At 51.9% G+C, this 11666-nt stretch overlaps 1 protein-coding gene across 3 annotated transcripts in view; it reads left to right on the top strand.

Moving 5' to 3' along the window:
- The first annotated feature begins 1537 nt into the window (after positions 1-1537).
- The window catches only part of SH3PXD2A (SH3 and PX domains 2A), a 255534-nt gene continuing 245405 nt past the window's right edge, over positions 1538-11666 (top strand). For all 3 annotated transcript variants that reach the window (XM_027960561.3, XM_015103404.4, XM_027960560.3), the window contains exon 1: positions 1538-2076. In XM_027960561.3, coding sequence (XP_027816362.1) covers positions 2005-2076 — 72 coding nt within the window. In that variant the 5' untranslated portion in view covers positions 1538-2004. The remainder of the gene's footprint in view (positions 2077-11666) is intronic.

Raw genomic sequence — 11666 nt, 5'->3', positions numbered from 1 at the left:
TCTCAAGTGTACTTTCTTCTCTTTGAGGGAAGGGACAAGCATTTGTCAATTGGATTCAGTTTTCAGTTCTACAAACATCACCTGAGTTATCTCACTCTCTCTCTTTTGTTTTTTAATGCCCTGTAAAGGAGCACAGAATAAGTGCTCAATCAAGCCTAAACTGCTAGAATTTTAGAGAAGAAATTAAAAAAATATATTTTTTAAAATGTCAATATCCATACATGCTAATTATGAAAAACAAAACAAAACAAACCCTCAAAATTGTCTCCAAAGGAGTAACTCCTGCTAGGAGTTTGGAATGTATGTAGGGAGAAATCTTAAAAGACCATCTAGTTCAGCACCCCCATTTCACAGAAAACTTTAAAATGACTCTAATGCCTGTGGTATTAAGTGATTTGCTCCAGGTCAACTAATTAGCAGCATCGTTTGGTGTCCTAGCACCCTTCGAGAAAGCTGGAAGGACAATAGGCTACTCTGTACCAAGCAATTGTGTGAATAGTCTTAGAACTTAGATCTACATGAGTTCTGACAGTACAGAGAAAAAAGTATTAACACAATTAGAACTCTTGGCCTCCATTTCAGATGCTTGGCATTGCTCCACGTCACAAAGTTTAATGTGATTGTGAACAATAGGATTAATTGTGAAGACACTACTTTAAATATTTGAAATTAGAATGGAAAAATGCTGGAAACAGATGGGGGGGGGGTTGGGGTGTAAATTGAATTAAATAGTAATTGTGTCCCAAGTCCAGGGATGGACAAGTGATTTGAACAGTCGGTTTTCTAAACCAGAGGGAGAGGCGGTGAGAAAGTCAGAGCCTGGGGCCAGTGATGAGCTAGTCCCCAACCCAATGGTGGATTTTCCCTTCCCTCCTCCCCGACCTGGAGGAGAGGGTCCCAGGGAAGCCTTAGGCTTAAAGGCAGGAGTGTTATCTTCTTGTAACCTCACTGGTAAATGATATCACAGATTGGTTATCCAGGCTCAGATCGATAAGTGACTCAGGCAGCGGATCGATCACATTTCCGGGGAGAATTTTACCCTTTGTGATCCGCAGGGGGGCAGGTGGTTTTTCAAAAGAGGCTCTGGCTTGAAAGATTTAATGCCGCCTGCTTCCCCAGTCCTGACTCCAGCTCGGAGGGCCTGAGCGAAAACAGTGGGGTAATAAACTGCTTTTCATGAAAGAGCTCTGGGGGATAGGGGTGGGAGGGGGCCGTAAAGCTGGGGGCCCAAAGGCACAAATCCGCTCCCAGACCGAAAGCCAGGGCGGGGGCGCGCTCGGTTCATTCCCCCTCGCCCCTCCTCCCTCCGAAGCCACCCCGAGTTTCTGTGCCTGGCGAAGTCGCCCAGCGCCGCGCCAGGCCGCTGGCCGCGCTCTCTGCGCGGTGGGGGCGCGCGGGCCCGCTCCGGCCTCTCCGGCCGGGCTGCAGCCCCCCTCCCCGTCGCCCCGAGCCCCTCCCCCGGGCCCGGAGCCCCTCCCCGCGCGCTTCCCCTCTCTCCCCTCCCTTCCCTTCTCTGCCTGCCCGGCCCTGCCTCCGCCTCCTGCGCCCGCAGCCTCCGTCAGCGCCGAGCCCCCCGGAGCCGGAGCGCAGAGAAGGGGCGCCGCCGGCCCCTCCCCAGCGCGCTGACAGCGGGCTCCGGGGCCCCCGCCCCGTCCCCTCGCCGGCGGGACACACCCCCGGCCCTCCTCTGCTCCGCCAGTTCCCGCCGGACCCACCGGGCGGCGGAGAGAGCGGGCGGGCGAGCCGGAGAGCTGCGGCGGCGCGGGAGGGAAGGGGAGCGCGGCAGGCCCACGGGGAGCCGCCCGGGCGCACGGAGCCCGCGTGCCCTCTGAACAGCCCCCGCCCAGCGGCTGTACCTGTGGGCTTGGGGAGCCCGGGCAGCGGCGCGCCGGCCCGAGGTAGCTGGGGAGACCCGGGGACCCGGGAAGCGGGACAAGGAGCCGGGGCCGGACCGGGATGAGAAGGTGACGCCGCCGGGGGGCGCCACTCGCTTTGTGGGGGAAGATGCTCGCCTACTGCGTGCAAGATGCCACCGTGGTGGACGTGGAGAAACGGAGGAACCCCTCCAAGCACTATGTGAGTACGCCCCCACGACCCCTGCGGGAGGCTGGCCGGGAACCCCCTCAGGGCCCCTGGGTGGCCCCTCAGCCCTCTCCTTGTTAAGTCCCGGAGCTGAGCGCCTACAGGGCAGCCTTTGGCGGTGGAGTCTCTTCGCCGGGCTGTGATCTCCAGGGAAGCCTTTTCTGACCTTCCTCCACTGCTCCCCTCCACTCCCCCGCCCCACGCCCGTTTTCTTTTTTTGGCATTGGAATTGGCAAGTGGCTGCCCTTGTCTGTTACAACGGTGAAGTCATCTGTCCGCCTGAGCTTTGATGGATGGTGGGGGGAACGTTCTTCAAACCCTTGCTGGGAAGCTCCGTTGGGAAAGAGCATCTTCCCGGCCCTCCCTGGGGGCTCGGGTCGCTCAGGCGCACGCAGACCGAGATGCTTTCAGAGGTTTACCCTGGGGACGGACGCCTCGCACGAGCTTCCTACTTGTGCCCTGGTCTCTGTCTCCCCAGGCTTGGGTCTGGGGGGCCGAGAGAAGCCGCCGCGCCCCTGCCCTACCTCCACCCTCAGCCCTGAGCTTTGATTTCCTTCTTAAAGCCCTCGTGTCGGTCGGTGTGAGGAAAATTGTGGCTTTTCCTTTTATCCCTCCTCTGGACGTGACCCTTAACCGGGGTTCATTTCCTCTTAAGTGATGCTCGGTCTCCGACACGAGGAGGGAAATGTTTGCTGTGGTCTCCGAGGAGCGGCCGGCTGCCCCTCCCCCTGCCTTCCCAGACTTAATGAGAAGGGGCTAAGGTTGACCGAGCCGAGCTGGGGGCCAGTAGGACGCGACGCCCTTTCATCTCAGCCCATCCCGTCTTCCCATCCTTCCCACCTTAGGAAGTAAATGGTGTCCCTGGCTCCCGAGGCTGCCAGTCCTAGCGGCTTTGCCCCTGTTCTTGAGACGGAAGAGACAGACAGCAAGGACTGCATCTTATTTGCAAATTAGGCATTTAAAGGAGCATTTAGAATGCTCAAAGCATTAATTTTCACAATTAAAACAGGCTGTGGGTTGCTGCCCTAGACAGCACATTGCTCTCTGCCTTTTATTTCCTTGTTGGAAGGGGACTGGATTTGTGCTAATGTCAGCCTCAGGCTACTCTTTCTGTCTTTATCCCCAATAGCTCTGATCTTCGGGTTTCTTTTTAGTGGAATAAATTAGCTTGGGCTCAGGTTGGGGAGGAGGTAAACCAAGGAGTCTGGTTCCTGAGGGGACGGAAAGGTGGATGCTGGTGGGACAGTTCGTCCTTTTGTGTCACTGGCCCGGCAGGCATCTCCCCCTGCCCTTTTGAGAAAGCTGTCTTTGGAGGAGTTGGGTTCCCGTGAGGTCGCCCTCCTCTGAGGCAGATGTCTATCTGCATATCCCAGCCCTTATTATGAAGTCAGCCTTCCTAACTTCTTTTCTTGAACATTGCAGTTTTAGGGCTTCTTTTCTAGTCCTCAGATAAGGTAAGCACTGCTTTCAACAGATGGCACTCTCTGTGGATCTTAGGTGAAACATCAAAGCTTAGCTTTGACCAGTGATGTCCAAGGTTACAGATGTAGAACACACCAGCCAGGAGCATTGCTAAAGGGACGAGGGGCCCCCTGCGAACAGTGTTGAGAGGTGGTTAGTGCTGAGGCTTTGAGTGAGAGGCTCTCGTTCAAAGCTAGGCTCAGACACTGAGTAGCTATGCAACTTTGGGCAACTTACTGAACCTCCATGTACCTCAGTTTCCTCATTTTTCAAATGAGGATAATAGTAGTATCTACTTCATAGGATTGTCTGGAGAATTAAATGAGATCATCCACGCAAAGCACTTAGTGCGGTCCTGGCACATAAGGCACTCATTAGATGGTAGCTTATGATTGGCATGATTCTGACTAAGAAAGCACTTTTGAAAAGCAGCTATTAATGGTCTGGCAAGAAGGAAGAAAGATTTGGGGTTTTAAGATTGCTAATAACTTGTTCTCTGTGAAAAATACAAAAAAAAAAGTCCTGTCCAATTCCATTGACATGATCATTTCCTCCCTTTTCATGGACAGTGTTTTCTGGGATGTGTCCGCTTCCCGTGTTAAGAATCAATGATGCTATGTGTGGGCCGGGAGTGATGTCACTGAGCAGATGGGGCATACAGAGCCCTGAACGCAGGTTGTGGAAAACAGCTAAAGGAGACACTGTTGTGTGTTATGGAACTGTGGAGCTGGCAGGGACCTGAGGACTCATGAGACTCCACCCCTCATTTTACAGATGAGGAAACTGAGAACCGGTCGGGGTAGAGTTGCTTGTGACACAGCGAGTCACAGCACCTGGGTCTAACTGGCCTTCTGCCCATCACGTGGCTTGGGTTCATCTAAGTGCCCTGGAAGGCTGGTTGGGGTTGATGAGGAAAGCAAATATCTGGTCATAGCAAGAGGTTCCTGCACGTGTGGGGCATTAATGCATCAGGAGAGGGGGCTGATAGTAGAATGTGTCGATGGGGCCAACAGGGCAGGAGGAGCCAGGCGGGGAGGCAGCGCCTCTGAAGCCTAGGGTCGCCTCCTCCCTTGGCCTCTGCAAGGCCAACACCACACACCAGAAGGTCAAGTGTTCCGGCCAAGGCACTTTGGTGTGGGTAGCTGGCAGGGCACACTGCGCCCATGTCGTGCATGTCCTGGAAGCCCTTCTGTACTGTAGAAGCTTGCCCTCTTCCCGCCTCTCCTGGTGAGGTGATGGTGAATTCTGAGTCTGTGGTTTGGCAAATTGCAGAGCCAAGCGGCTTTATGGGATATGCACGTTAGCCGGAGCTAGCTGATGAGAGGCCTGGGGCCCAAGCAGGAGGGGCTCTGCTGGCTCCAGAATGCTGGGAACACACTGCAGAGGTCTTCTCAGGACAGGCTTGTCTCTGGGATGGATGTGGAGCCGCCTAGATACCAAGGGTCTTGTGTTTTGGCCTGTTTATGAAAGGGCAGGCAGGTGACCTGCATCATTTGGGTGGCACTGTCAGCCCTTGGCTTCCTTCCTCTCTGCCAGGGCCTTGCTTGGGATGCTGGGAGGGGGGAGTGTTTGGGGGAGATAGACAGCTGCTGCTTAGACCAGGCTCCTTGCCTGGAGTTGAGCTCCTCTCTCAGCTGTTATGAGCTGTCCCTGGAGAGACCTTAGGTAAACTGGCTTTGGCCTCAGACCACTTGTCTTTCAAATGGTCCTAATGACGCTGGATGCAAACTGCAGTTACCTTTGACAACTTTCCATAAGGATGTGAGCTCCGGTTCACATTCTTTGCACCCACACGCCTGTGTAGGTAGGTGTAAGGCAAGTCATATGGTGTTGGAGAGGAGCTAGTGCATCTAAAGCAAACAAGAAATTATTTGTTTGGATTTGAGAGGCGTTGTGCTTTCGCAGTCATTTCCTCTCCTGATTGTTTATTTCAGACAAATACCAGTCGTGAATGTTCTGATCCTCTACAGGACTCTTCAGGGAATGCAAATGATAGCCAGTGTGAGCAGTTACTGTCGTCAATGCCAGATGCTCAATGTGCAGGATTTCATGTGATTCCTACAGTCCATGCAAAGTCTTTGATTCTTTATACAGTTGGGTGAGTTGAGACATGAAGAGGTGAGAAGTTGCTCAGGGTCTCCCAGGTAGAGATATGGGTCAACTCAGGTCACTTCACCTCCAGAGGAAGATACGAACCTACAGTGAGGCCCTTCTCCTCCACTGGAGTTGGTTGTGGAGACCAGGCTCAGGTTTACAGAACAACGAGAGAGCAATGCCAGGTGGCGTTTGAGGACTGACTAACTAGGACGTTCACCTGATGCCCCAGAGGAGGGCATGTGACAGGCAATGGGGGGAGGTCACTGTGAGGCAGGGGATTAGAGCAAACCCAAGATGATGTCTGCTCTCCAATGATGCCTGAGCTGATAAATGAAGGATCCACCCTGAAGAAATAATACATTCTCCTGTGTGTTTAGAGCATCATAGATCTGGGGCTTGGTCCTGGGAGCTACATTTTTAGGAATTGGGCATAGAACCATTCATTTCCCTGCCTTTCATTTTTTTTCCTTAAGCCCTTAGAGTGTGGATCCAGCCCCACAGGAAGAAGGATGTGCAGCTGCAGTATGGACAGGGTCTTCTCAGGCCAGTCCCACTGTAGAATTACTGGTGTTGGGCAGATCAAGGTTTGAGTCTTGGCTCTGACTCTTCCTGGGTGAGCAGCCTGGAGCCAGCCACTCTTGAGTCTCAGTTTCTTCGCCGGTAACCTTACAAGGATTTTGGAAAATTGATCTGAGATAATTTGGGGGCAAAGCTTCTACTCTTAGTGCCTTACCTAGTGGCGCTAGTGGTGAAGAACCTGCCTGCCAATGCAGGAGACGGAAGAGATGTGGGTTCACTCTCTGGGTCGGGAAGATCCCCCGGAGGAGGACGTGGCAATTCACTCCAGCGTTCTTGCCTGGGGAATCCCATGGACAGAGGAGCCTAGCAAGCTTCAGTCCATGGGGTCACAAAGAGTTGGACACGACTGAAGCAAGCTCCTGGCGCCCATCATGGGTACTCAACATACTAGCTTCTGTCTGGTGCTCCTTATCACCGAAACCCTTGAGTCCATTTAGAATCTGATAGGTGAAGCTGTGAGAGAAGGGAAGACTGAGGCAAAAAAGGAAGGCCAGCTGTTCACAATCTGATGGGAAAGTGGGCTACATGCCCCATGGAAAACACCCAGCATACAAGAGAAACAGATAAACAAGGAGCAGCTGTTCAGACCTGGAGGGCTTCCTGGAGCTGTCCAAGTGTTGGCTTCCTGGTGTGCTGGGAAGGAACATGTGTTGGGGGAGTGGAGTAGAGAGATGCTGCAGGTGAGGGCAAGGTCATACAGGATCCCAGCCCCACAGTCAGTGCCACACGTGAGCTAGCACTCTTCCCTGCTTTCTTTTGTGCTCCCCAGGTGGCTCAGAGGGTAAAGAATCTGCCTGCAATGCAGGAGACATGGGTTCTATCCCTGGGTCAGGAAGATCCCCTAGAGGAGGGCATGGCAACCCACTCCAGTATTCTTGCCTGGGAAATCCTATGGACAGAGGAGCCTGGTAGGCTACAGCTGATAGACGTGCAGAGTTGGACACCACTGAAGCGACAGAGCACATGTTTTCTTTCTGTCTGTCTGTCTGTCTGTCTCTCTCTCTCACACACACACATAAGAACAGTTTTTTCTCTTGCTCCAAGGAGGGAAGTGATCTAGGGGTGATTCACAGGTCTGACAAGGATTCCTGCTCATGGAACAACCGACCACATCCTTCAAGGCTGATGGAAGAAGGAACACAGTCAGTCATTTATCATGGTTCTCTTTAGAGCCAGCCGAGCGAGGGCTTAGAGGGACAAATCAGGATTGGAATCACCATGTGTGGTGGCAGGCAGAGGGGAGGCAAAGGGAAGGGAAAAATAAACCTATTTGATGTCATTGGAGACTGGTTCCAGCTCCAGAAATATAAGCGCCAGCTGCTGCATTTTCCAGAGAGATATTCCGAGGCCAGCATGAGTTAATCGTTGGTGGAGGCAGTGAATTAGAGGAGTGTTGTTAGGACTTCTGACTTTGGGGTTTGCACCGCGGTCCCTGGAAATTGCCTTCTAATTTCCTCAGCCTGAGTCACTGACCAGACTATTTATTGGCCAGAAAAAGCCTAACAGGCAACTCTGTTCTCTTTTGCCTCTTTATTAAATGAAATAAAACAAGTAATAGAGTTATACATACGGTAGTCACACTTACTCCTCTTGAGTTCTGAGAGTCCAGGAACAGGCTCATGGGTTAGGACAGGGATCCCGGGAACAGGAAGGACAAGGGGTGTGTGTGGGAAATGAGGTGGAGACTCTGGCTCTGGAAACGGTTTCTGAGTCAGGGCCAGAGGTGTTCTCTGCCGTGGCTATTGCCAACAATAACGGAAGAGTCCAGGAGGGTGATCAGCATTTCAGGAGGCGATTCCCAGGGCTGTGTGTGACTTCTCTCCTGGGCCAGGTTGCTTCGGCTGATGCTCTGTGTAGTGGAGTTAGGACAGGAGGGAGGGAGGGTGGCACACTGGGCCACAAGGAGGCCCCCAGGAGCCTCCAGGCGGCTCACATTAGCAGCAGGTGCTGAGCAGAATCCAGTGAGGACGTCGAGATGCAGTGAGAAGGGGGAGAACCAGTATATGAGTGCCTGCTATGTGCCAGGCAGAGAAGAAGAGACCTTTCAGATGGGATTTCATTTTAACATCATAACCTCCCCATGAAGTAGGTCAGTGTTTTTATCCCCACTTTATAGGAGTAGAAACTGAGGCCCAGAGAGTTTATGCGGCTCTCACTCAGAGTAATTCAGTGTCAGGGCTGGAATCCTTACTCTGGCATCTGACACCGGAGTCTATGAGCTTGCCGCTTTCTTCCCTATTAGAGCCAGGTCAAATGTGAGGGGTATGAAAGGAACCAAGGAGTCTGGGTCACACCTCCTGAGAGAGAGTAAGATGTGTGTCTGGAAGGTTGTATTGTTGGAGAGTCCCTGGGCTCTGCTGTCCCCAGGCCAGAATCCTGTCTCTGCCACTTACTGCCCTGGGATTCGGTGCAAGTTCTTTCTTTCTCTGTACCTCAGTTTCCTCACCTGTTAAAAACAAACAAAACCAACCAAACAAACAAAAATGAGGGGGAAATAGGACCTAGCTCGAAGGGCTGTGGTGAAGAGTAAATGAGTCGATAAATGTAAAGAGCTTAGAACAGTAGCTGGCACATATTCAGCGCTGCATCGGCATTTGTACTAATATTAAGACCCCCTTCCCTGGTGGCTCAGATGGTAAAGAATCTGCCGGCAATGTGGGAGACCTGGGTTCAATCCCTGGGTTGGGAATATCCCCTAGAGAAGGAAATGGCAACCTTCTCCAGTATTCTTGCCTGGAGAATTCCATGGACAGAGGAGCCTGGTGGGCTACAGTCTATGGGGTTGCAAAGAGTTGGACATGACTGAGCAACCAACAGTTTGACTTTCAAAGCTTCAGAAGGAGTTCTGTGTGAACTGGAGTTTTTCAGGGAAGACTGACTGGCGAAGGCCAGCTTCGTGATGGGCCTCAAGGAGTAACTGGGGATTGGGTGGGAAAGAATAGGATTTAGGTGGGAAAAAGAGGGGAAGGCATGCCAAGAAAGGGAAAAGCAAAGGTGCTGGAGGTGGAATGTGCAAGGAAAACACAGGCAAAACCCAAGCCGGGAAGGATAGGGAGGAAGGGCAGCCAGCTCTTGAGAGCCTCACATACCCGTCTAGAGGCTTCACCTCCGCAACTTCCATTCCTCCCAAGGATTGCAGGGGACAGGACCTGCTTGTCACTGTGGGGTCCTTCTGGTGAGCCCCAGAACTGGCTCTAGGGTTGTTGTCACAGCCATGGCGGGAACAGAGCTACCTGTATAGGGATGGGAACCACTTCTGTGTGTTGGGGACTCTACAGTTGGCAGGCCAGAGCCTGGCCCTTCTCTGTTTATAGCTCTTACTCGGAAAGGTCAGGCTGCCTCGTAAAAGTTGATTGCACCCCAGAGGTCTTGGGGAATGAGGGTGGTGGAAGGGCAGCAAGAAGTGAGGTGTTGACTGCTTTGGGCCTCATCCGTGGAGGGCCCTGCCACCAGGGCCTTATGTCACGGCGAGGTCATTTCCATCTCCAGTCCCCAGCGCTGCCGCTCAAGCACCCCAGTGGCAAGAGAGGAGATCCTTGTTCTCGGAGGGTCTGGGGGCTAACGCTGAACAGCTTGCTGGGAGCCCAGGATGTCTCCAAAGTCTCAGCGTCACCTGAAACTTTCAGGCCAGCGTTGTCTTCTATCTCAGCATCTCTCTCAACCGGTTTTAGTTAGAAAGACAGTGCTTCAAACTACCTCTTGGTTTATTTAACCCTCACCCCATTGTCAGATGTTCCAGTAAGCCTGATTCTTTAGGGAAAATGTAATAATAAGAGCTAACATTTCTAAATGTTTTCTACGTACTGAGTTTTACATGGAAACGCAAAACAGCGTGCTGAAACGTGTAGTTACTACTGACGTCTGCTTCATGCAGGCCAGGATGCCGAGGTCCAGAGAGCTTAAAATGAATTGCCAAACACCATGCAGCTAAGAAGCTGACCCAGGCCTGCTGGCTCCAAAATTGACCTTGTCCCCACAGGAGCCTCACAGCCCTCGATCTCTCGTGGCATCTGGGAAGACCAGGCCCCAAGGAGATTCCACCTGAGGCCTGGCTCGTTGACTCCTTAAGATGGGAGACCTTCCACATGTCACCTTCCCCACTCAATCTCCATTTGCCCATCTAGAAAATGGGTTCATTGCTTCCTTTCTGACCTGCTGCCTTGCAGAGGGGAGGGTAGATATGAAAGCTGCTTTGGAAAATGCTGAGCCTAGCGAAAATAGCTGTGTGGAGGGGTCCTAGAACCCTCTGTCTGGCTTCTTCATCATTTGGGAAGGTGATGTTTTACCAAAAGGAGCTCTTCCTGATTCAAGCGAAGTTCTAGACAAGGTCCCTCTGCCATACTTCCGGCCCAAGAAGCCTGTCCAGTTCAGTTCAGTCGCTCAGTCGTGTCTGGCTCTTTGAGACCCCATGAATCGCAGCATGCCAGGCCTCCTTGTCCATCACCAACTCCCGGAGTTCACTCAAACTCACGTCCGTTGAGTCAGTGATGCCATCCAGCCATCTCATCCTCTGTCATCCTGTTCTCTTCCTGCCCCCAATCCCTCCCAGCATCAGAGTCTTTTCCAGTGAGTCAACTCTTCACATGAGATAGCCGAAGTACTGGAGTTTCAGCTTTAGCATCATTCCTTCCAAAGAACACCCAGGACTGATCTCCTTCAGAATGGGCTGGCTGGATCTCCTTGCAGTCCAAGGAACTCTCAAGAGTCTTCTCCAACACCACAGTTCAAAAGCATCAATTTTTCGGCACTCAGCTTTCTTCACAGTCCAACTCTCACATCCATACATGACTACTGGAAAAACCATAACCTTGACTAGATGGACCTTTGTTGGCAAAGTAATGTCTCTGCTTTTTAATATGCTGTCTAGGTTGGTCATAACTTTCCTTCCAAGGAGTAAGCGTCTTTTAATTTCATGACTGCAGTCACATCTGCAGTGATTTTGGAGCCCCCCAAAATAAGTCTGACACTGTTTCTACTGTTTCCCCATCTGTTTGCCATGAAGTGATGGGACCAGATGCCACGATCTTAGTTTTCTGAATGTTGAGCTTTAAGCCAACTTTTTCACTCTCCTCTTTCACTTTCATCAAGAGGCTCTTTAGTTCCTCTTCACTTTCTGCCATAAGGATGGTGTCATCTGCATATCTGAGGTTTTTGATATTTCTCACGGCAATCTTGATTCCAGCTTGTGCTTCTTCCAGCCCAGCATTTCTCATGATGTACTCTGCATACAAGTTAAATAAGCAGGGTGACAATATACAGCCTATTTGGAACCTATTTGGTTCCTATTTTGGAACCAGTCTGTTGTTCCATGTCCAGTTCTAACTGTTGCTTCCTGACCTGCATATAGGTTTCTCAAGAGGCAGGTGAGGTGGTCTGGTATTCCCATCTCTTTCAGAATTTCCCACAGTTTATTGTGATCCACACAGTTGTGGCCAGGGTCAATTCAG

This window comes from Ovis aries, chromosome 22, assembly GCF_016772045.2.
Source record: "Ovis aries strain OAR_USU_Benz2616 breed Rambouillet chromosome 22, ARS-UI_Ramb_v3.0, whole genome shotgun sequence".
Lineage (NCBI taxonomy): Eukaryota > Metazoa > Chordata > Mammalia > Artiodactyla > Bovidae > Ovis > Ovis aries.
This window is presented reverse-complemented; position numbering and strand designations above follow the sequence as displayed.